The sequence below is a fragment of the Passer domesticus genome, chromosome 1 (genome assembly GCF_036417665.1).
Source record: "Passer domesticus isolate bPasDom1 chromosome 1, bPasDom1.hap1, whole genome shotgun sequence".
In the NCBI taxonomy this organism is placed as follows: Eukaryota; Metazoa; Chordata; class Aves; order Passeriformes; family Passeridae; genus Passer; species Passer domesticus.
In genome coordinates, this window is record NC_087474.1 from 43807529 (window position 1) to 43831953 (window position 24425).

Here is a 24425-nt window from a genome sequence, read left to right on the forward strand (position 1 = left end):
CTTCTTCACTATGCAGGTGACCAAGTGCTGGAACAGGTTGCCCAGAGATGCTGTGGAGTCCCCTTCACTGAAGATATTCAAGAGTCTGGATGCAATCCTGTGCCATGTGCAGGTTGGTTGGACCAGCTGTGACCCACTGTGGTCCCTTCCAACCTAACCCTTCCTGTGCTTCTGCAGTTGTGGCTCCTGCTCTTGGGGTGTTCCCATTTCCACTGCCTATCTTGTTCTGGCTGAAGCATTTGCAAGGCTACAAAACTGTAGCACCAGGCAACCCTCACCATAGTGTTGGTTAGTTTTCACCCCTGCAGTTGCACAAGGGGAAGAGCTGAACTCGTTGCAGCAGCATTCCCTGGTTCCAAGTGTTGTCATCCCGTGGCAGAATCTGCCTGTTCTTGCTTCTTCTCTTGTAGCAGCTATAGAACCCATCTGACCCCTGTAGCACACTGGTTCATGAAGCTGTACAAGCAGAAAACTTCTTTTGTGGGGTGAGTTCACTGCTGCTGTACCTCCCCCAGCTGCCTCGCTGGGCACTGGCAGGCAGAAGCAGTTACAATGTGTGTTTGGGTTTGGTGGCATGACCAGGGCTGCCCATGTGTTCAATTTGTTTATCTGTAATCCCAGTTGACAACTGGGGAGACTGAAATGTGGACAATTTCAATACTTCTCCTCCCCATGAAAGAAATTTAATGTTAAAGTAGTACTGAAATCTGGCTTAACCAAGTATGCATTGCTCTGTGAATTTCTTAAACAACCTACTATCAGAAGTGTTTTTCTCCGGGGCATTTCAGTGGAAAACCTATTTTCAGTAAAGCAGTTAATTTGGTCCTTAAATTTAAGCACCCACTTGAATCCCATTGCATTCAACTGTTGAGCAATTTAGTATTTAACAATTGCTTAACCACAGCAGAATGGCAAATTGACCCAGTTTCTTTTTGGGTGCTCTACACAGAGGATTTGTTCTGCTCCTTTCATCTGAAAACCATGTTTGTTATGAAACTGTGGTGCCTATTGAGCTAATAGTAAATAGCTGACTGTGCTAATATCTGTAAGTATGGTCTCACCTGTGCAGTAATAAGCAGCTTTGTATTATGATACAGAAAACAAGAGAAATCTCAGCCAAGAGTTTGGTGTGGTAACATAAATGGGCTTTTTAGCCATGTAGCCAAAAAGTAGCTCACAATTCATTTTGGTTACAGTTTGTATTTGTTTAAATGGTAACTCAAGAGCATTTGACTTTATCAATAGTCTTACAATGAAACTTCTTAAATATTTTTTACCTTCTCACATGGATGAATTATAGCTTATGACCAAAGAATTGTGTGAAAAAACATTCTTTCAAGTAAGTGACTTCATTTGGGAAAATCAGGAAGGGAGCACTTGACATTGTAGAATAAAAGTGGGATAAAGCTGAGTCAGCTTTCTGAATATAGAGGTCTCAGTTGCTTTCTACCCTGTTTGTCCTCTAAAATGTAATCCACTACTATCCTGTCCTTTCTTCAGTTAACTGTGGTTGGTAGACTGATTCGCACCTGGTGGTGTTAAATAGAATAAGGGGATATGGCTTGGGGGAGAAAAAAAGCTTGTGGCTCCCCATTACATTTGTGTAATGTGGTGCAGCTGAATTCAGTTCCTATTGGAGATTTATATCCTGCAGAGCTGTTGGCTTTGTTTGAAGGAACAATGTTTTAAGGAAAGTTCTTCCTCTCAGGAGAACCCTATACTTAGATTAGTTAGTATAGTTAAGAAGAGTAAACAAGCAGAAATTTCTTGTGCATGATAGCTTGTTTGGGTTTTTTTCTCCAAAATCAGGGGTTACAATAAAGAATTACTACTTCTCCTTACACACCTGACTTCAGTTATACCTTTGGTTGGTCACTACAAGAGAACTAGTATAATTTTGATTTCCTTTTAAGCAGGAGTAAGAATTGTATTTTCTCAAGTTCTCTGAATTGACTTAAAACTTAGGAAGTGGAAACAAGCCAAAAGGATTCAAATGAGTAAGAAATGCAAAGTTGTCATAAAACTGTCATAGCTCCTAAGTTTAATTACCATTTAATTTTTGTTTTGTTTTTTGTGGGGGTACTTTGGTGGTGATAGTCCACCTCAGACTTTGTTTTTTTTAAACTAAGCACAGCTTACTGCATACTAATGTTCTTTAAGAACAATTCCAGGGGAAAAGTAATCTTCTTTTCAGCCTAGTATTTGTAACCATCTAATACAAAATGCCTAATTATATTCTACAACAGACCCAGATATTACTGTGTCCATTTCAAAATAGTGATGTTCTGCTTACATTATGAGAAAACTAATGGCTTATATTAAGTATTTCTGTAGGTTTCTGAAAATAACAAATTTGAATCCATGTGAGGAATTCTTAAGTCTGAAAAGTTCATTCGGTAAGCTGGATTTACTGTGTAAATCCATGGCATTATATATTTTTCAAGTGCTGCAGAAGGCAGAGTCATCACATATCCATATTTCCCATGAGGGGAATTTTCAGTTTTGATTGGAAATTAAATCTAAATTTAGAAGAAATGCAATTCTCGGAGTTATGAGAGTTACAGAGCACTTTCTGAGCATATTTGTGACTTTTTTGGTTTTTATGTTGGAGCTGTAAAACATACTCTGAAAATGTGGAAGGATACAAGAGCAGCAGTGCTTGTGTCAGACAGAATTGGTCATTTGGTATTTAGTCTGGGGTACAATAACAGCAGCCACAAGCAGAGATTAGGACAAAGCAAGTGTTTTTCTTACTGCCTCTAAGTAGGCTCTGAACCTCTAGAACTAAAGTATTTTTCTGTATTCAGTAAATTTTAATGGATTTCTCCATGTTCATAGCCATCTCTGTTTTATCACAGATAATTTCAAGCATCCAGAAAAACCTTAGGCAAGAAGCTCGATAGGTCTGGTATTCATTGCATCACACTGCTTTCTTTTGTTTGGTTAAAACCTTGATCTCTCTAGCTTCACTTCATGCCCTCTAGTAGTTAGGGTGGAAGAGATTCCCCATCTCTTTTAGCATGTATTCTCTCAGTCTTCTGTCCTCCAGATGGCAGAGCTCTGGCTTATTTAATCATTCCTTGACTGGACACTATTTCAGAACCTGGTGCAACCTCTGTTGCTCTTCTCTGATTCTTTTTCCATATTTCCTTTTCAATGTGAGGGACCAGAATTGCACGCAGAATGAAGGACGTTTGCAAAACTCAGGATTTATGCATGCCTGTGTGCCTATGTTCCATCAGTCTTTCCCAATCATTCTTTTAGAAAAAAACTTTGGTCCAAGTACTCTCCAATTTTAGTCATCACCATGACTTAAAGTGGTGGCTTCTAAGTGGTAGTGCAGCTTGGCTCTCAACATGGGAGAGTTCATGTGGCAGCAGCACTTGGGTTTGTTTGTTGGTTTTGTTGAAACTTTCAATCTGTGGCAAGTACAATCAGCCCTTCACAGTGTGATCACAGGTGTTCTCGTTTCCTTTCCATAGGTCCGCCTTCTGTTTTCCAAAGCACCGATGGAAACTGGGTGGCTTTGCAGAATGTCACTCTGCCTCGTCCTCGAATGCTCGCCAAACCAAAGAGTCAGGTGTTCAAAGCTTTGGAGAGCGAGTCCAGCATTGTGTCTGCCTATGACGAGATGGGCTCGGACAGCGAGGATGACTATGACTGGAACGTGGCCTTGAACAAGCTGCGGCGGAGACCTCGACAGTTGGCAGACGACTTCTATTACTCCAATTCCCAGTATGGCACCGAGTGGGTTTATGGCAATGATCAGTACCAGGCAGTGACCTCCCCCTCCTCTGGGTTATACACCAACACTGAGACACTGTTCTCTGATTCGGAAACATCTTCAGTAAACTCTTCCCAGGAAGCGAAAGGACCTAGCAAACTTCTCTGGTTGCAAAGCAGAACTCAAAGTGATATGCCCAGAATAGAAAAGAAGCACTTCCATGGAGAACTAGATGTAAATTTCAATCCACAGGCAACTAGCTTGGAGTATTCAGACAGCAGTGAGACTGAAGGAGTCCATTATGATTTAGAAAAGAGATCAAGAAGGTGGAAGAAGAACAAAGCCACGTCTGAAGACTTATGTGAAGAAAAGAATCAGGCAAAAGCCAACAAGATGAATTTAAGTCAGGTAATTGTGTTTGAGCTTACCAAATGCATTCTCAGGAAGACCTGGGCAAAACTAATTAAGCTATGCTGGCAATATCATGTGAATCATGAGTGGGAGGTGGAGTGTTCTTGCAAGCTTTATCCTCCTTATGTCTCCTAAGCAAGAAGAAGAAAAAGTAGGGTGTTAGACAGGCTTTACCTTTTTCTCAAATAGGCCACTTTCATCCAATCAAAGACTTTGTTAATGTTGTAAAATACAGTGCTCTTAAGAAAAAAACCCTCAGGATTTGTCAACAGCTGACAAATGTTAATTAATCACTTGTTTTGTTGCTGGGGATTTTTTAACTTCTGTTTTCTTGGTATAAGAAATAACTCATATGCCTGGGAATCTGCCCTGCAGTGTCTACAAATAATCTGGTAAGGGATAAAGCTAATGAGCAGCAGAAATTCAAAAAGGGCTTTTTGTGAAATCCAGTCCAAGTGACATCTGCTTTTAATTGGTCATCTTAAGATGAGTTCTCTTGTGTTAGGGTTAGTGTTTGCAAACTACTTCAATTTAAATAATTTGTCAATTCATTAAGAGAACAAATAAAACCCAAAGAAACAAGCAAAAACCCCAGACTGTACTATCTCAAACTCTGAAAAATTGTTGATACAGCTTGAAGATAGGAAACATTTATTTTAAACCACAGGTGTTAACCAGAAAGAAAGGTGAATAATTACAGGTGGATAACCAGAAAGTCAAGTCTCCTCTATGTGGAGTTTGTCCAGACCTGGGACTGATAGTAAGGGATCCATTTGTTCCCCAGCATTTTGTTAGCAGTGCAAGCACACAAGCTCAGGAGAATATTGACACCTTGTCCAGTTCCATTTCCCACATCCTACCCCTCTTAAATCCTGAAGCTGAGTAATAATAAGCCTGAAGCAAGGAGCTGAGGGCTGGCTTCTCCCTGTGCCTCTGATTAAGAGCAGCCTGATTCAGTCCTAAACCTATCTGACCAAATTGTGGATGCCTGGAACAGTTTTTCTTTCCTTGTGCTCCTAGCCTGTATTTCCTGTAGAAAAACATCAGTACAGCTGCTTGTAAGTCAATATTAGGATTCTAGGATTTCAGCAGGGCTTTAAATGCTGGATGTCATTAATTCTGGACCCATTCCATCTGCTTTTAGGACAGAGTGTGGGTGTTCGGGGTGTTCTGTACTGATTCATTTATACTTGTGTCCTCATATATTTAAAATCAACAGTTCTCAAAGGCGAGCATGATGTAAGATAATGTGATCTGATGACACATCAGTGGCCATTATTGATTTCTTAGAACATCAGGCAGAATTACAAGGCTTTACAGGGACTGAACAAAGATTATATCTTGTACACAGACTTCTGCATTTAGCTTTATGGCTTTGTTTTGTTTTGTTTCTTTCATGACTTCTGTGTGTCTGTATTCATATTGAGATTTCCTATCACAATAGACAATACTCAGAGCATGGAAGATCAGAGCTCAGAGAAAGTCCTGGAGACATTCTAGAATCATAGAATCATTTAGATTGGAAACACTTTTAAAATCATCAAGTCCAGCTATTAACCCTGCACTGCGGGGTCGAACACTAAACGTTGTCCCTAAGTGCCATGACTACATGTGTTTTAAATACCTCCAGGGATGGTGAATCAACCACTTCCCTGGGCAGCCTGTTCCAGTGCTGGATAATCCTTTCTGTGAAGAAATTGTTCATAATATCCAATGTAACACCTCCTCCCCCGCCCCACGCTCATCCAGGTGAGGTCAGAAAGGCAGGGTGCTTCCCAAGCATCCATGATGGCATCCTTTAGCATCTTAGTGTGTGCTTCAAAGTGCAAGCTGGTGTGGAAAATTATTCTTCTTTCCCAAATCTTTTGTGAGTTGCTTTGTCTCTTGTAACCGCTCTGATGTGCTGAAAGTGCAAGATTCGGGATTCTCACCCACTCTCCCCTTCATTTTACCCTGCAGGCTAAAAGAGGCTGTTCCTGCTCCCCTGCTTCCTCAGTTGGGCAAGCAGAGGCACAGTGCCTCCAGATCATGTCACTGTTTCCAAAGCAATGAAATTCTCACTAGGAAATCTATGTATGAGTGGGTTTGCATGTGTTTAGTTTGTGTTTGGACACACACATACACACACACACACACACACAGAGGTGGCTGATTTGACAGCTGGTGCTCACATTTGTAGAACTTTTTCTCCAGCCTCTGGCAAACAAGCACTGTTGGCACCAGGAATGGACTGCCTACCACAATTTAGAGCAAGAATGTTGCATGATTGAACAATTCTAGAAAGCAACTAAAATTGTCATGTGTGTAAGGAACCAGAATTAATGTATGAAGATGAATTAGCCAGACATCATTTACAGTGCTCAGGAAAATGAGATTAAAGGGATGTCAGAGTTTCATATATTCCCCAGAATAATGTATTGATCTTGGTAAAATGATTGAGGCTGTAGCACGGAGAGCCCTACATATAAACTGTTCTACAAAATTATAATGTAGGTGTGTGAAGAACTGCAGTCAGCATAGACTTAAGAAAGATTGACTGCAGGGTCTGAAACCAGGCATAGCTTTTCACATGATGAGATTATGCAGAGTTTGCAGAGACCATACAAACTCTTCCGAACTCTTGTTGAACCAAGATATTAGACAGTGAATAATTGATTATATGTTAATTGCAGTAAAGAAACACACTTTTTCAGTACTTCACTGCATTGGAATATAATCTTATTTTACTGCAATGTAATAGAAAATGATAATTTGTTAAGCACTGTGTTTTCATCAGCATTGCAGAACAGGATTTCAGTTTATCAGTCTAAAAGTTGGGGGTTCATTTTTAATTTCCATATAGTGAAGGTTGCTTTCTTGTTTTTTACTCTTGTTTTTTCTCAGTGAGATGAAAACAAGCCCTTTTTCTTCTTTGCTCTGAGTCTAGAGAGTTGTAAGCAGTTATGTTCTGGAAAAACTGTAGTCAGTTCATAACTCATAAATTAATTTCAATTTTAAATCAGGTATTTTTAAATCAGGATCCAGTTCCTAGAGTAGGATAATGCTGTGGCACTTTTTTAAAAATATATTTTAGGCACAACAGTGGAATGTCAGCTTTTTGACTGAGAGAGAATTTTTTGTGTAAAGTGTTCAGTGACTTAGAAGGGGAAACCTGAGACAGATACGGAGATGTGCTGTATCTGTGGAAGAGTTTGCTTAATGATAAATAAAAGAAGAAGCTCCATTACTGAGCTGTCTGTAAGATGCCATAAACACAGTCATGAAGCAAGATATGAAAACTGTCGTGATAAAACTGAAATCCTACTATAAATAGTATCTGATTGCTTATATACCACAAAAGACATATTTCTGTGGGAACTGAACTGCAAAGTGCAACCTTGCTTTTAATGATTAAATTTCAAATAGTAACTTTTTACAAAAAATGAACACTTAAGCCACCAGTTATTATCTGATTTTTATTTTTAAATAAATTTTAAAAATATTTTTTATTATTAATAATTGTAATAATAGTTGATACTATTAGAATAATAATATTGATATATTGACTCTCATCTTTTTGAGAGAAGAATATGACTGTTGCTTAATGCAGCTGAAATTCTTATGTTTCTGATGCAAAGTGGAGGGGCTTAATTGCTTCGAGTGAAAGAAGTGCCCTCATTATGAGTTTGCTTCTTTGATCAGGCGACCCCACCTGTTAATTACAGCCATCCTGCCCTGCAGCCAGGTAAGGGGTGAGCACTGTCAGGCTGCCTGTTCCCACGGGATGGCGCTTGGGGTGTATTCTTTGAACACAGCTCCCGATTTCTTTGAAATCGCTCTGGCTCTTGATGAGAAACTGCCTGCAAACCTCACAATTTGTGTATTCTCCTACAAATTTTAGGCTCCAATTTTTTGTTTCCTATATGAAGGGAACTTTCTCTCAGAATGTATAGTTTAACATAGATTTTGTTCTGGAGCATCTTTTTTGTGTATTTCATTTCCATCCACTCTGATCAGCAATTTGTGTGCAAGGATTTGGACAATATTTATGAGTAAAGGTGTATTTGTTGTTTTCATTGTCTCCTAAAAGACTTATGCTTGCATAAAAACACTTGATTTTCTTTTAGCGAAACTGGGTTCATGGCTGTGTCAGTCCACCAGGCCCTCACAAAAACTCAGTTTTCAGATAAAATGGTAGCCCTTTATTCTTGTTTGCAGTTACTAGCATTATGTATTGCTGACAGATGCAAATGGGAATTTATACAATGATTTGTGTAATGGCACAAAAATGTCATTAAACTTAACAGAAAGAATGAAAACATGAACAGGAAAGAATAACAAAATTTAATGCAACATCTATTCAATAATAATTGTAGTACCTTTCAATTACTTTTTTCACGGCTGCTGATGCATTTTTTAACTTGTCAATCCATGAAAGAGGTATAATCTCCTCACAAATAGTTTTCTGCCACTATCTGAAAAGCCCAACACACAAGTCAAGCAGCCTTCTATTACCAGAAACCACAAAGTGCAGCAGTGTAAGGTACCATTATCTCTTCATGTGCACAGGAATTAACAGCTCTAGCCAATATAGATAATCCACTCACTCATTTAAAAGAGGCTGGAAAGCTAAAAAAGGGGATATAGGCATACCTGAGTCCATACAGTCAATACTGTCAAGATGAGTCCTCACCCAAGAAACAATATGTATTAAAAACACAGATCTAGCTAATGCAGATTGAGACCCTCGGGTTGCCAAAGCATCTCATGACGTTCATCTGTGCTGGCAGACCTAGCAAAAAGATCTTTAGGTTGCTGCCATGTGTGATTCTGTGAAGCCTGGTATTTTTCTGGGATCAAGAGAAGTTGTCATGTTGCTGTTGTCAATACAGATTCTTTCTATTAACTGGTGGTGCTTCCCATGGGTCTGTCTGTGTATTGCTACTCCAATAAAGCTGCTAAGCAGTTCAAGCTAAGCAGATCTATTTAAGAAGCCCCCAGAGGACTGATGCATGTCCTGCTGCACAGTGAAGTCTGTCAGTACAGCAGTGAGGAGGAAGTGTGGGAAAATCCACCACTCTGGACTGCCAGCCTCCCTCACTGCTCCACTAGATTTTATATTCATATCTGCAAGCTCATTTAAACAAGGATACCAAATTCTTGTCTTTACAAGCTTGATCTGCTCAAATGTCTGCATAGAAAGGGATTTTCTTCTTTTCCTTGCAGACCTGATCTCAAGGTAAACCATGTTCAATCTTCATCAATGCTGCTAGACTATGCCCACACCCCTAGTGCAGAGCTGTAATCCTAAACCAGGTTTTAGTAGATGAGAGTAGTACCAATTTTTGGAGGTACCAATTAAATAAATGGAGGTAATTCAAGTGAAGAGGGGTTCCACTAATTAGTTTAGACTAGATACCTAGCTGTAAATAGCTCAGGTTTAATGAGCTGTATCTTCACTGAACTGTAGTCTCATAAATACAAGCGCACAGTTTAGCTGGGATTTCTATCCTGTATATCACATAAATTATGATTGTTTCTTTCCTGGGTGCAAATTGATTGACTGATTGATTCAGCAACAGATTTCAGGGGTTTTTTTATAGTAGTTTAGTGACTTGTGAGTATTGGTCATTGGCAGATTGTTGGTTGGGGTGTAATACTGATATTTATAATGAGTTGTGGAGTGATATGCAAGAAATGTCTGAAGAAAACTTCTCTTGCAATTTGAGGAAACATTGTTATGATAGTGATTTTTAATTTAAGAGGTAAAATACACCAGTCTTTTGCATGTATATAGGAGCATGTCATATTATAAAACTGAAGTGAAAACACACTGGTTTGAAATGTTGTTTTTGATGATTGAGCAGCTTTTTAGCAGAAAAAGCTTTTTATTTTGCAGAAGCTGATTGTTTGGGAAAAGAGTTTCAGCATAAACCCATGGTTCCCCTTCTATTGTAGCTCTCAAATTTCTGTTGTTCCTTCAAATCCTGATTTTCTAAAAGAGCCTTCTGCATCCTGAAGGTGAACTATAAAGGAATAATTTAGTTGTGTAATTGATTGAATTGCAAATAACTGCTGACAAAAGTTTTCCAGAACACTGTGAAAGTGCTGAACACTCCAGTATAGTTTGCTGTATGAAAGATGAGAACTGACATTATGAATGCAATGTGTCAATCCATTAAGAGCAGTTTGGTAGGTAGGGTTTGTGAGGGAGTGGGCAGAGTTAATATTTCCTGTGAGAACTGGAGGTAATTGGTTCATCCCTGAACAGTGCTGCTACAGCTGCTCCTGTTTATGTATTTCCAAATGAATGGAAGACAGAACACAGATTTTAGTCTCTCTAGCAGTGTCTGCTCCTTCACTGTATGAGAACCTAAGGCAGATAGGAATTATTTCCTCTCTGAGAATTGCTCTAAATCATCCTCCCAGGCCTGCTGAGATGTGCCTACCACTCTGGTCGCAGGCTGAATTCTTCATAGCCACCTTCTGGGTGGTTTTGCACAATTATGTTCTATTTTAAAATATCTGTCACTTTTAAACCTAGCTAATACCATCTTATTTCATGGACTTGGCTGAAGCACCAAACAATCTAATGATTCAAAACTTTCTCTCAGCATTCAGCAAGGAGAGAACATTTCCAGAAGGCAGCAAATATTGTGGGAGGAATAGGTTGCTGTGGGAGGTGCCTTCTCTCTCCAGGGACTGTAGTAGAAATCAGGGCAAATTGGGTCCTGATCAGACAGGACACATCCAGAAAATGAATTGAATACATACCTGGGGATTAGGTTTTAGAACAATTATGAGATATTCTCAGAATATGTCAGCGAGGGCTGACAAAGCTATCCCCCTTTCCATCTTATTAAATGATGGGCAAAGATTTTGCTTTTCTTCTCTTCAGCTTCCAAAGGGACTTGTGGCTGAGTCTGTAGCACCCACTGTATTTAACTGACCCTTTAAGTGTTTCCCATCTTTAAGGATCCAAGACTCAGAACAGAAGGCACTCCTGAAGACTGAACTTGTTCCATGGAGGCTGGCATTTGGGAAAAAAATAATCTCTGTAGAGGATCTACCTGTGCAAATATCACTGGGAAAGCTGACAATCTTAAGCCACATTATGTAACAAAAGAGTTTTTCAAAACTTGTTTCCAGTAGTCTTTAAGAATAACGTGGATAATGCTCAAGACCAATCAGTCAAGGAATGCGAGCACAACTTTCAGCTGAAAGCTGGACACAACTGCCAGGTTACAGGTGCTTTCATCCCACACCACATTTCTATCTGCACTGTGCCTACAAGGGATGGCAGTGCTGGGAATGGCAAATACAGGCATGTATTATTAGTTGCACACAGATACATAGTGATTTTCATAGCTCCTTGTTAGATAACATGAAAGTAAGAAGGAATGATTAATATAATCCAGCAAGTGTTTGTTTACTGGCATTCCTTTTTTATCATAACATTTAGTGTGCTTTCTTTCTAGCTTCCCTGCAGAGTGATCATACCTATATTTTCTAGAAAGCTAGAAAAATATAGCTAGAACTGTTTTCTTTCTCTGCCTACACAGGAATGTACATGGGGTTTTTTTTTCCTAATGTCTTTGTAGGATTTTGATGATTTATCAGAAACAGATATAAGCAATGAGGATCCACACCATGATGTCAAGCCTGAACTTATGGAGGATGAGCTTAAATCCAGGTTATTTCAGCTTGCTGCTAAAATGAGTGAGAAGGAAACATCATCTGGTGAAGAACAAGAGTCAGAACCTGGAATAGATCTGGAAAACCAGAAGGAGAGTTTGTCCTCAGAGGAAAATGGCAGAAGTATTCAGGAAGAGTTAAAGAAGGTAAGTGGTAGTTATAAAGGAGTGGAAAGAGTACTCTAAGAGTTAGAATCCATAAAGAGAAAATTCTGGCTAGAAAACTCAACACAGTTGCTTAAAAAAACCTGAAGTCCTTTATAGTGGTCTGAGCCTAAAGCTCTGGTGCAGATAAAAGTTCAGTTAAGGTGTGTTTTCCTCTCTGTGAGGAACAGAAAGCCTACAGCATCAGTTACAAGCAGAGAATTTAGCTAGTGCAACAAAACTGTTAACTGGGTGATATTAATGGAATTATGTCAATTTATACTGACTGAAAATCAACTTATAGTTTTTGATTTTAAAAGCATATCCAGTTTTTCTTTTTTTTATCCTTGCTAACCAGACAATTTAAGTGTTTTTTTCCAGCCTATTAGTTGCTCCTCTCTTTGTAGTACTATCTACTTCACGCTGATGACATAGTTTCTTCTTTTGCATCTCTATAAAAACATTTAGTGTTTCTCTAAAGCTTTCCAACCCTGTTACCCTGTCAGCTAATAGGCTTCTGAGAGTAGTAACATTTCTAATGAAACTGAAATTTGGTGTCAGTTCTGATAGTGCCCAAGATACTTTATTTGTGCCATTTCACCCTTACAATGAGATACCAGATTTCAGTGTCACTCACAGGATTTACCACCTCCTCTCTTCCCTTTCTACCTCTGAATTTCTCTTCAAATCGTATGGTTTGCTTGAATTGTTGCTGGAGGAGCCAGTGCAGCTTGCCAGTCAAGCACTCTTATTCCTTAGATCCACTTAGGCTTATGCTAGTCTGCTGCTTATCTTGACTTACCTTTTGGGGTGTTGTGTGCACAGCAGCTCCACTTTGACAAGGAATGTGGACAACTCTCTAAAGGAAATCTATTTGCTGTAATTTGAAAGGTGTTTTGTTCAAATTGTATAAAGAACAATACACTGGGAGGTGAAAACAGGATTGAGTAATCCAGGCAGACGATAGAGGTGCTGTCCAAGAATGCAGGAACAGTGCCACAAAAGCCAGTGCCCATCTGGAGTTGAATCTGTCCAGAGACACAAAGGGAAAAAAAGTGTTCTACAGATACATCAGCAGCAAAAGGCAGATCAGGGAAAGCTGGGCTCACTACTGCAGTGATCTGGTGACACATAACATGGAAAAGGCTGTTACACAACATTGTTTTCACCTCAGTTTACAGGTAAGATTTTCCCTCAAGAATCCCAGGCCCTTGAGACCTGTGGGAAGGCCTGGAGCAGTGAAAGCTTATCCTTGGTAGAGGAGGATCAGGTTAGCAAATATTTCAAAGATTGGGATGTGCACATGTGCATGGTGTCTGATGGGGATGCACTTCCTGAGGGAACTGGCCCATGTTATTGTGAGGTTCATCTTCAAAAGATCATGGCAATCTGAGACATCCAGAGGTATGAATCTTGTTTATTTTGGCTTTAGCAAGACTTTTAGCAGTCAAATGCAAAGGGAAATGCAAATCCTGCACATGGGAAGTGATTAGCTTATGCACCTCTGTTCAGTATTGGTGAAACCATTTCTGGAGTGTTCTGTTTTGGGCTCCCCAGTAGAAGGTACACATGGATACACTGAAATGAGTCCTGTGATGGACCACAGAGATGATTAAAAAACTGGGGCATCTGTCATATGAGGAGAGGCTGAGAGAAGCTGGAATTGTCTATCCAAGAAAAGAAGAGATGGTTTGGGAGAATCTCTTAAATGTGTTTAAATACCTGATAGGGGAGAGTAGGGAGTGTTTGTTGTGGGAAATAAAGTGGAAATGGAACTCTTTCCTCTGACAGGAATGGAAGCAGGGGGCACAAACTGAAATACAAAAAATCCTATCCGAATGAAAAGCTTTTTCACTGTGTTGCTGTTTAAGTACTGGAATAGGTTTTCCAGAAAGATTGTGAAGCCTGTGTCCTTGCATATAATCAAAATCTGACTCGACAACAGCCCTGGGCATGTGCTTTGAGCAGAAGAGTTGGACTAGATGATCCCCTTACATTCCAAATATAAGGAGCGTGTGACTCTTTGATTCTGAGTTATTTAGCCATGGACTACACTGGAGTGTAAATACCTTTGTTATTATGTGTGCAAATATCTCCAAATAAAGAATTTATTGTCAGAGCTTGTTAGCAACATTCATTTCTTTTTGCTTTGCAAATACAAAACAGCAATATCACATTATTCAACAGCATATATGGGCTAGCTGGGGTTATATTATGCAAATGAAGTCCAGAATTAAAGGCTGTAAAGAGGATTTTCTGAAATGCTCCTGTTTAGAGAACTGAGTGCAGAAAATTATGAATGTATGTTTTTTGGTGTATTTATTAATTTGCATGCATCTACAAAGTAATATTGGTTGGTTTTTTCTCTCCCAATTTTGCTATTTCTTTCAAATTTGTATGTCAGTTATTTAAAATAAAGCAAAGATTAGTATCTTTTTCCTCAATAAAAATTTTCTTAAGTTTTAAAAAAGAAGGGCTTACCATGTTCAGCAAAAAAAGGAATGCTTGGAGTTCCTAATCCCTTATTTGATTTGGATAAAAAAGTTCTCTTCATTAATGGCCATAGTATATACTCTTTGTCTATAATAAAGAATCTGGAATACTCCAGTATTCTTCATGGTCTGGAATTCAGTGGAATTGGCAGGGAAACCTTCTCCAGGTATAGAGAAACAAGCACACTGCTTTCATTCTTATTCTTGACAAGCCTTTCAGTTGTCCTTAAAGGTACTTTCAAATCTCCTGACATGTGCCTTCCCTCTGGAAAGTTGGCTGGCCAACATCTTACAAGGAAATACTGAAGATGACAATGTATAATACCAGTTGGAGCTGTGGCAGTCTAAAATGCAGGCATACCCAAACTCATAAAAGATGCAATAACTTTAGGATGAGTAGATGTCATGTGAAAGACAAGCATAGAAAACCTATTTTCAGGCAACCAGTAATTTTAGATGCTTTAAGTCCCAATATAGTGTCGCTTTCAAGAGCCTGATTGTTGGAGAATGCACACTTGTAGAGATTTACAGATCTTTCAGTCTAGCACTCACCATTATTGGTCAGAGACAGCCTCCTGACCTGGGCATCAGGTTTCAAATTAAATATACAGAAGCACTAGTTCTGCACCATTAAAATGAGAGCTGGAGTGCCTAGATTCTGCTTTGTGTTCCTGAACATAAATACTGTACTTTAGCCATGTTGCTTATATTTTAGTCATGCTGCTTGTCTTTGCTGGTGTTTAATCTTCTGTTCTCGTAAGCTTATTCTGGAACACTTCAGCAACTTTAAATCGTTGGAAATTTTTAGTTCTTGTACATCTGACCATAGGATAAGACTTAAAAACATGTATTGTTTTGGAATCACTGGAAATTAAGTACCTGGTACTTATCTGACCTCACCTGTCTGCACCTTTAAAAACCAGGACTTCTGTTTTAATAGAAACTGGGAATTTCATGTAATCACACGTTGAGCTGATGCTTTTAAAAGGGTATTTAGTATATTATGATCTGAAGCAGTGGTAAAAGTGGTATCTTTCATGGAGAGTTAGCTGAAGTTGTTTGGCATTTATGGATTCTCAATTCTCATTCAGATTGAGATTTTGAGTTGTATGACTGCCTTTAAGATGCAAATTTGAATATGACGACCTTTGAGTTAATTATTTAGTTCATCTGGGATACCTGAGGATTTAAGATGGTATTAATTAATACAAGTTAATTTTGGGACTTAGACTTAAATCTTCTTAGATTTTCAGTACCTTCATTTCCATTATCCTTCAGTTTGTGATTGCCTAAAATGGTCTTGTAGAGATTCACAGCTCTCATTTTAAAACAAACATAAACCTTCAGCAGACTTGTTTTTGTGGAAAATATTTTGTGCTTCTTAAGCTACAGAAGTAATTAATGGTCTTTCTGGGGTATGTAGAAGTCCATTTGTCCTGAAAAGTCCATTTGTTTTAGTTGTGCAGTGAAATGCCATGGTTTTCACCAAACGCCATGCTTAGCGTAGAGTTGGCCTTCAGCCCCTCTAAACTTCAGGTGTGAACAAACCAAAATTCCATTTTGTACTGGCACAACAATTTGCACAGTTCTTTCTGTCTTGCTCTTTTTTTTCCTTTTTTTTCTGATTGGTTGGTTAGTTTTTGCTTTACTCCCCCAACCCCCTAAATGAATGCCTAAAAAAAAAAGAAAAGCAAAATGTAAAGTCCCTTTGAAGTATCTTAATGGTACTGATCCTGAGAGTGGCAAGCGTGATAAATGGGATATATTTAGTTTGCAGTCTCCTCCATCCATTCTCCTTCTCTTTTAATGCTTTCATGAAGATAAATTGACTGGGTCTTTATTTCATGGAATATGCCAGAATTACATTCTAGAAGGCAATTTTGGCAGGCTGCATTTTGAATGCAACCTATCCCTGTGACCACTTTATCAGAAACTATACAGATTATGTTAAAAAACAGATTAGTCCCTGCCATTTTTTTCAAATTGCCCACATAGCATGAAAATTGAAATAGTTGTTAAAACTCTTACTTGTGTTTTTTTTCTTTTTTTCTCCTTTTACTTAGTACTACAACTTTCTTAAGATATACCAATGAGCAAGCAAGTTAAACTTTTATAGTAACATGGAGTTTCTCTCCTCTTTGCATTAGCTTGATGCTGTGTGCTTAAGGAATTTCTTTAAATCCCTTTATACTTTTACTTCTGCTCAGAGAATCTTACAACCAAGGCTTAGTGACTTTGTTTAAATCCAGTTGTTGTCTGTTGACATTTCTACATGACACAATAGTTCTTCTCTGAATGACAGCCTCTAAGTGAGTTTGTTAAGTGGCACAGCAGGATGCTGTTTCCTAAGTGAAACCTCCCAAGTCTCTTGACAGTATGAATAACAGCATAAGTAATATTTTCATTAAATATTTATGCTTCCACCCTCTGGAAACATTTTATTCTTCTTAGGTTTCAAAAAGCTTTATTTTGGGGAAAGCATGAACTGTGAGTAACATTTTCATGTTGGTTTTTGCCAGAGGCCTATTTCCTTTGTTTCAAGAATACATCTTGCTTTTTTCACCAGGTAAATTAGCACTGTTCAACTACTGGTATAATGAGATTGAGACTTGTTAGAAAATCTGCCTGGCCTCTGTCTTTTTAGCAAGAAGAATAGCCAGTAGGTGTTCATATGGGTGCATGTTCCTGCAGAAGAGAGAGCCGCTCCCTGGTGTGTATGCTGGTGGTTGTGCTCAGGGCTGGCCTTGGAGGGGGTGGCCAGGGCTCAGTCAGGGAGGTCAGGCAAGCGTGGGGCTCACTGGACTCAGTTGCTGGAGAGATCTCTGCTCACAGCCTTGACAGACTGCAGAATGTCATTGGACATGCACATGCCAGTGAGTCCCTCCTGTGTACCACAGACCTGTTGAAGCATCACGGCAGGGATGTCTGGGAGGCTGACACAGCAGTGCTGGAATACCAAGAGTGAGCCTGTGTCTCCTGGTGGCTGGCTTCTTTAGGCATTTGTGCTGGTGCAGGCACTGTCCTCACAGAAGTTTTTGTCATTGTTATCTTGCAACTGCCTGAATTCCTGGGTATTTTGGCTGCTGTGTTGGTTCAAGCAGGGGTTTATAGGAAACTGCCATTCAGCTTCATATGCCTTAAAGCTTTAGAAGTCTCTGAGTAAAAGTTTCTAAAGGAGAACCACGTGAATCACCTTGGCCAGAAAACACAACAGCATAAGTACAGTGGCTTACTATATTACTGCTATTATGGTAGTAATGCTGAACAGTACAGTACAATGATATCTTCCTGGGTTAACATCTTGGAAGGTATTTGTGTGTGTGTTGTTTCACATTTTTGTGTGCAAGATGCTCAGATTAATTCTTGTATTTTCATAGATCATTGCTTTTAAAATTATGTTAATTATCTGGGCAGTCTCCTAAAGTCCAGGATTGAAGACTGAATGTGGGCAGCATTGTAAAAAGTTATCTTTAAGGTTTATGAACTGCAGATAATCTGTGCACAGGATTTTTAATGACAGTAGAGAAAAAAATTTTGGTTAGGGAAGGTGAAAAGCAGTATGAGACAATAATCTTCACATTGGGCTAATGGATCCTAAGTTTTAAGTTCTCAGTTTAACAAAGCAGTCAAGTATATGTTCAGCTTTAAACTGAGGTTTAAGTAGTTTGCTGGACAAAACTCCCATTCAAGTTGTTTCTCCTATGTATTCGCTATTAATCTGTCTTTAGTATGAAATATCAAGCTGATCCTAAGTTTATTTTGTCAAAATCTGAGTCTTCTGTTTCAAGCATAAAGACCATGAACATTTATTTTGTAGAGTTTTCAAAACGAGCAGTGATGTTTGTGTATCTCCAATTCTGACACTTTCTGGGCTCAGTACAGTTGTGTAAATATGGATGTAGATTGACAATCTGAGATATCTTGGAGTGTCTCACAGGGCCTTAAGCTGCTAGTCCAGAAGAAATGTGAATCTCCCAGGTCCATGTCATGTCTGACAGTGTTGTTTCAAAATCCTCACACACTTCAAGCTGTTTCAAATTGCACTTTGTCTACCTGTGTTTAAGCAACTGAATCAAAGCCCTGTTGGATGTACTGGTGAAGGGCAGAAGAGGTGACACTTCAGCTGCTTTCATATGGGGAATGCAGCATCTTTGTAAACAGCTTTTTTCTCGTAGTCTCAGTTTTGACACCTGCATGCACACACACCCAAGCCAGCTCTTGCAGTGTGCATGCAAGGGGAATCTCCTTCAGTTCTTGCCTTGCCAAAGATTTATTTACTTAGGGAGAAAATATCCAAACCATTCTACAGATACAGTTGCAGAAAAGCAGTGAACATTAGTGTAAGCTGCTGGAACAAAATGGTGGGAAAATAGACTAATTTTTAGTACTATTTTGTCTTCTTTTGTAATCTGCCCCAAGATTTGGAAGTGTAAACTGAGGTCTTTCAGTTCTAGCTGGAAGAGTTTCAGGAAAATGCTACTCCTCAGCTGTAAGATACTTCTGTCACAGCAGAGCCAGCAGGGCAGCTGTGGTTTTGTCATTACTTCAAGGCAAAACCAGTCAGATCAACTTAAACAGAGCTGAGGAAAGTAGGGAGATTACTGTAAGCCTACTGGTTGGTCACTGGAGACTTTTACTATGAAGGGTTTTACTTGCTTGTTTTGGGACAGTGAGGCCAGGAGAGGGACAGCAGCCAACAGTAGAAGTGATTTGGCACAAGGTATCATGCCTAACTTAGCCCAGGTGTTTCTGATATGAGCATTCTGATATGCCACCTCACTGTGGCATAAGTGAGGTACAGACTCTTTGGTAACTACTGTCTAAATTGCTGCTGTGTAAACTCCAAAAGTGAAGACAGCTGGCTTTTCTTCTTAATTCTGCTGCAAAAGTATTCATTCCATTCCTAGTGACATTTTTTGTGACAATGGAAATAGTATTTTCCCTCTGTTTCATTTGATTAACAATTGTGTGTGATTTTCACTGTCTCAATGAGGTCTGTTAGTCTAATTCTCACAAATAAAATTAAATTAGGCATTGCTTTATTTTAAATATTTTAGTAATAAATGTAAAATCTAAATTTTATGCTGTTTTAATCTTGGTAGTTTCTTTATCCTTGCTGTTTATCCTAAACTTCCCTGTAAGTCTGAACCTATATAGTTGTTAACCTCTGTAGCTGTTAATATAACTTTTCTGCCTTTTTATTTAACTGCTTTCCACTATCTAGGAAAAACAAAAGGCTTTTGATCTTCATTTAAAGCTGCAGTTTTTATCCACTGTATTGCAGCAGGTGAGAAAGCTTTGTTTTATTTGTGTCTTCTTACATCTCTTATGTAGTAAGAGATGCCTTAACGTGATATTGAGGGTTTCCACATTTCCCAATCAACATTCTTAAAATGTTTTCCTGGAAATATCAAGCCTGAAAAATCATACCATTTGGTCACAATCAATAATCATTGCAGAAAATTATTTTATAATCACGGTTAACATGTGGAGCAGACTGGCTCCCTTGTTTGGCCTTGTGATGAAAATTTGGTTTTATCAGTAAAGAAGAACAGAAGACAACAATAAGGTGTATGAACTTTATATTCTCATGTACTCATCTATATTAAGAAATTTGGAAGGAAGCTTTTGGATGATAGTGGTCTTCAAAAATCTTTCCAAGCTCTCAATTTAAAAAATAATCAAAACCCTTAATTCATTGTAGAGTTTGTACAGTAAGTAGATATTTTCTCATTTTGCTGCTAGTGACTGTTGCTTATCATTCTTCTAGGCAGAAAGAGACTTCTATATTCTGTGCTATTTGAATCTCAGCTTATGAGGATCACATACTAAAAAATATTTTCATAATATTCCCTGAGAAAATACATGCTTATCTTATATTTTAAAATACATGTTATTTTTAGTATGTCATACATCATTCTCTCAGTTATAAAATAAGAATCACTTTTTTGTGTTAGACGTTGATGCTTAATTTAGCAATACATTTGTCTCAATTTTTTTCTTTTTCCTTGCTCTTAATTTTGTCCTATGAGTTTTAATCATCTTTTAATTATCTGATTTTATTTGTAAAAATATCAATGATGACATTAGAGAAAAATGTTTTTCCAGTTGTGTAATGTCATCAGTCTGTGTCCATTGTTTATCAGAATCCTGTGTGGATTTTAAGATGGAAATATTTTAATTTCCAACTTAGCCTGTAATATTTCACCTCTTGGAAAATCACTTCCATTCTCGTGATTGTAGGCAACTTGTCTCTAAAAATAAGGCATTAAAATTAATAAGCATAACATCTGTAACTATATTAGGACAGTCGATTGAATTAGTAAAATGTAATATTCAGCATTACCGAGCACAGTCAAAAAGAGAGACTTTATTTCTTTGTGTTATACTTTGGAGACTATCAGTAGAACAATAGCTCTCAGCCTGTAAGATAATTTTACTTTTTTTTTCTAAAGGAATGCCTATAAATGAAGATATTGATGATAAAGGTCAAGGCAGGAAGTCTTAAACTTGAACAGAAGAGTAATTCCTTGATATCACAGATTATCATGGTATACTTGTCTGCCATCAAACAGTCAGGCAAAATTTAGCCCTTTTTTTCCCCACAATTTTCATGGTAATGAGTGGTTAGGGCTCACTTTTGGGCCAAAGATCTTTTGAAGGTCAGGGCTGACGACTGCCACAGATAGTTGGGCATTGATGGCTCTTTCTTCCCACACTGTGACTTGTTTCCCAGATATTGCTGGCCTGTGAAGGGGCCTTCTCAAAACTCTACTGTGAACTCCCATGGGGAGGGGAGATGAGGGAGACAGGTTTGAGGTTTGATTTTGTTTTCACCCAGCTTGGATTCAGTCAGCTTACTCTGAAAGGATGAGTTAATCAGTGGCAAAGCAAAACTTACCTTCTCCCCAGCTCCCCTTAACTCCCTACATAAAAAGAGGGATATTGACTGTGACTCAGTGCGTGGTATAACGCCTTGACACAAGGAGCTAAAAATGATTGCACCACAAGTAATCAAGGATGTGGTCAATACTGCCAGGACTGCTAGTGATGGAAGGGTGTTCTTGCTCTGCTTCTTGATCTAGCTGATGTCACTGTTCTGTGTTGAATTGCAGGTCACCCCCTCCCATGCTCTTTAAAAGAGCCTAATGATGACATCATAGTGACAGAAAAAAAGAAAACAATAATGGCTGAGTACAATGGGCAGAAAAAAATATTGCTAGTGATAGAGAACTATTTTGAGAGCATCAAAAATAAAAGCCATAATGTTCATGGAAAGGAAAAGATGTGAAAATGTCAGAGGCCACTGAGATGCATACAAGCACTTAAAGCTCACCCGCTCTTGGCAGTTTGGGTACTTAATATTTCTTCAGTTTTATCATCTTGTTTTCCTTCTGTTACATGTGCAAGAATGCAAATACTGGTCTATAAAGCACTTTCCAATGTAGCATGCTTGAGTTAAACAACACAGGAAATACTGTCAGCATCAATAGGGAAAGGAAAGAGAGACAACAGAAGGAAAGGGAAGTGGCTAACAGTCAGAAAGACCACTTTATCTTTAGACCACTGAAACATAATCTTCTCAAAACAGGAATGCTTTCCATCTCACAAACAAATGTCAATAAAGAAGTTTTACAAGATATTTGTTATATTCAGTGCAAACGTGTGTATGCTTGCATACACCCATATTTTTAGCATTTCATTGGTTTTAAGACTCAACCACAAAGAACTCGGAGAAGTCAAGAATGTTCTTTTGACTGTGTTCTTAACATTTGGTGACCATGGATATTAATTATCATAAAAAAGATTAATGCATGTTTTCCTCATTCCATTAGCTGCTTAGTCTCAAATTCAAGAAAAAAAAATTCTCATAACTAGTAGAAACATTCATACTTGGTCTGCTGCATGGATTTGATTTGGGAGTGGTGGTGTTAATTCAGAAGTAGGGTAGCACAGCTGAAATCTAAATGCATCCCAGAATTTTGAGAAGAATGGTTGCACTTAGCTTTCCTATGCTGGATATTTGTACCAGAGATTTCTTTCTACATCAGCCACGTCCATATTAGTTCTCTGACTTGCTTGACAAGACACACAGCCTGTGTCATGGCATGACAGCTGTCCCTGTGAGTGACTTTGAGGTGTAAGCAATAACCTTTCCTGCAAGGGCAAGATAAATTAGACAACCAAGAGGTATTTGGAGCAATTTGAAATCCACCTACCAGGATGATCTTGATGTGTGTCTGTGAATTTCAGGGGATTTTTATATGGTCTTGTAAATGCTGAGTTTGACATGGGTGGTCAGGGAAGGGAGAGGTTTGTGAAGTACTAAAACCTTGCAACACATTTTCTTTTTTTATTATTGTTTTTTAATTTATTTTGTGGTTTTCCCATTACACATGTTAAATAATTAAATCTAGAGTATCTTACTATATTTGCAAACTGATAATTTTGGAACATGAGCTGTTTTAACAGCTTTTGATAGTTGCTCAAAAGGAGAGTAAAACATATGGAAAATCATTAACTGAGTATGCATCTTTTTACCAATCACATTTCTGCACCTATGGAGGATTAGAGTGGACATTAGGAAGCATTTCTTCACTGTGAGGTTGCTCAAACATTGGCTTCCTAGAGAGGTGTCAGTGCCCACCCCTGTCAGGCCTGAACTAGTCAGGTAGCTGGACTAGGTGATCATTCATCATCTTCCAAATGAAAATCTATTCTATTCTATTCTATTCTATTCTATTCTATTCTATTCTATTCTATTCTATTCTATTCTATTCTATCCTATCCTATCCTATTCCATTCCATTCCATTCCATTCCATTCCATTCCATTCCATTCCATTCTTTCCTGTTGAACTTCTGTCCCCTGTCCATTACCTATGAAGAAGCTAGGGTGTTTTTCACTCAAAATCTTAGTTTCACAGAGGTATCTATCATAGACGACTTTACCTGGAAAACAGAAAAAATATTTTATAGTAATTGGTTCTTTAAAAATGCCAATATGGATTATCATATTGTGGTATAAAAATAACTTTTCCTAATTTAATTTAATCTTTTTTTAAAAAAATTCATCATTAGCTACAAAGGATAATAAAAAAATTAAGAAATAATGAACACTAAAGTGAGGCTACTGTTCTTGAAATGGAGAACATACATCATCAGTGAATATGATGAAGAATATGTAGTGTCTGGCTTCATCCTTTTTTGTTCACTACTCACAGAATATAAGAACTAAGTACTTGTAGAAGTAAATAATAAAAGAAAGTAGCATTGATTTTTCTCTTTTTTCCTATAAAATTATTGATCTGATTTTAACCTAATTGGCACTTGTGAAAATAAATGGAGAAAAACCAGTAGGCTTTTCATGGGGTTCAAGTATTTGTTCTCAGTAAGAGAGTCCCAGGCCTGCTTGTTTGGGGCTGTGTTGGCTGTCCTAACAAGCTAAAGATCGAGTGCTGTAGCATACTGTATTAGCTTTGTTCTTCTTCTCTTTAATCTCTCATTCTAATTATTTCTTGTAATTCAGATGAGTAATAGTGCTAAAGATGCCTTAATGTATTGATACACAATTGAGTATGTACTATTAAAAATGTAGCTTTTCAGTAGAAGTCTTACCTAACATAAGAATGGACAGCTGATTAAAGGAAAGAAATAATGAAAGTAGGTTTCCAATTTAACCCATCAGAAATTGTGGGAATCAAAAGAACATTATTTCTCCTGTATCCTGCCTATAGACATTTTTAATGAGTTATACTCTCCTGTAGCATAGAATTTGCTGTATATCCAAAACTGTCCATTTCCTCAGTACTGATCTGCAGATACTTTGTTTCTGAATTCACATGCATAAGTATTTGCAGGTTTGAGGAATGAACTAAATTTTGGTTTAAATTTTTCCACACTTTATTTTAGACAAAGCAGCAGTAAAGGTATTGCACATGTATTCAGTGACAGTATTTTTATTGTCTCCAACAAGCTTTGGT

The 24425-nt window shown here is 38.2% G+C and overlaps 1 protein-coding gene across 6 annotated transcripts in view; it reads left to right on the forward strand.

Moving 5' to 3' along the window:
• The window catches only part of MYRIP (myosin VIIA and Rab interacting protein), a 209077-nt gene that overhangs the window by 173190 nt on the left and 11462 nt on the right, over positions 1-24425 (forward strand). For 4 of the 6 annotated variants that reach the window (XM_064416898.1, XM_064416884.1, XM_064416903.1 and 1 more), the window contains 3 exons: positions 3483-4132; positions 11716-11955; positions 19669-19731. In XM_064416898.1, coding sequence (XP_064272968.1) covers positions 3483-4132; positions 11716-11955; positions 19669-19731 — 953 coding nt within the window. Of the gene's footprint in view, positions 1-16; positions 113-3482; positions 4133-11715; positions 11956-13126; positions 13223-19668; positions 19732-24425 lie in introns of all 6 variants that reach the window. The other 2 variants (XM_064416922.1, XM_064416895.1) reach the window with 2 other exon arrangements.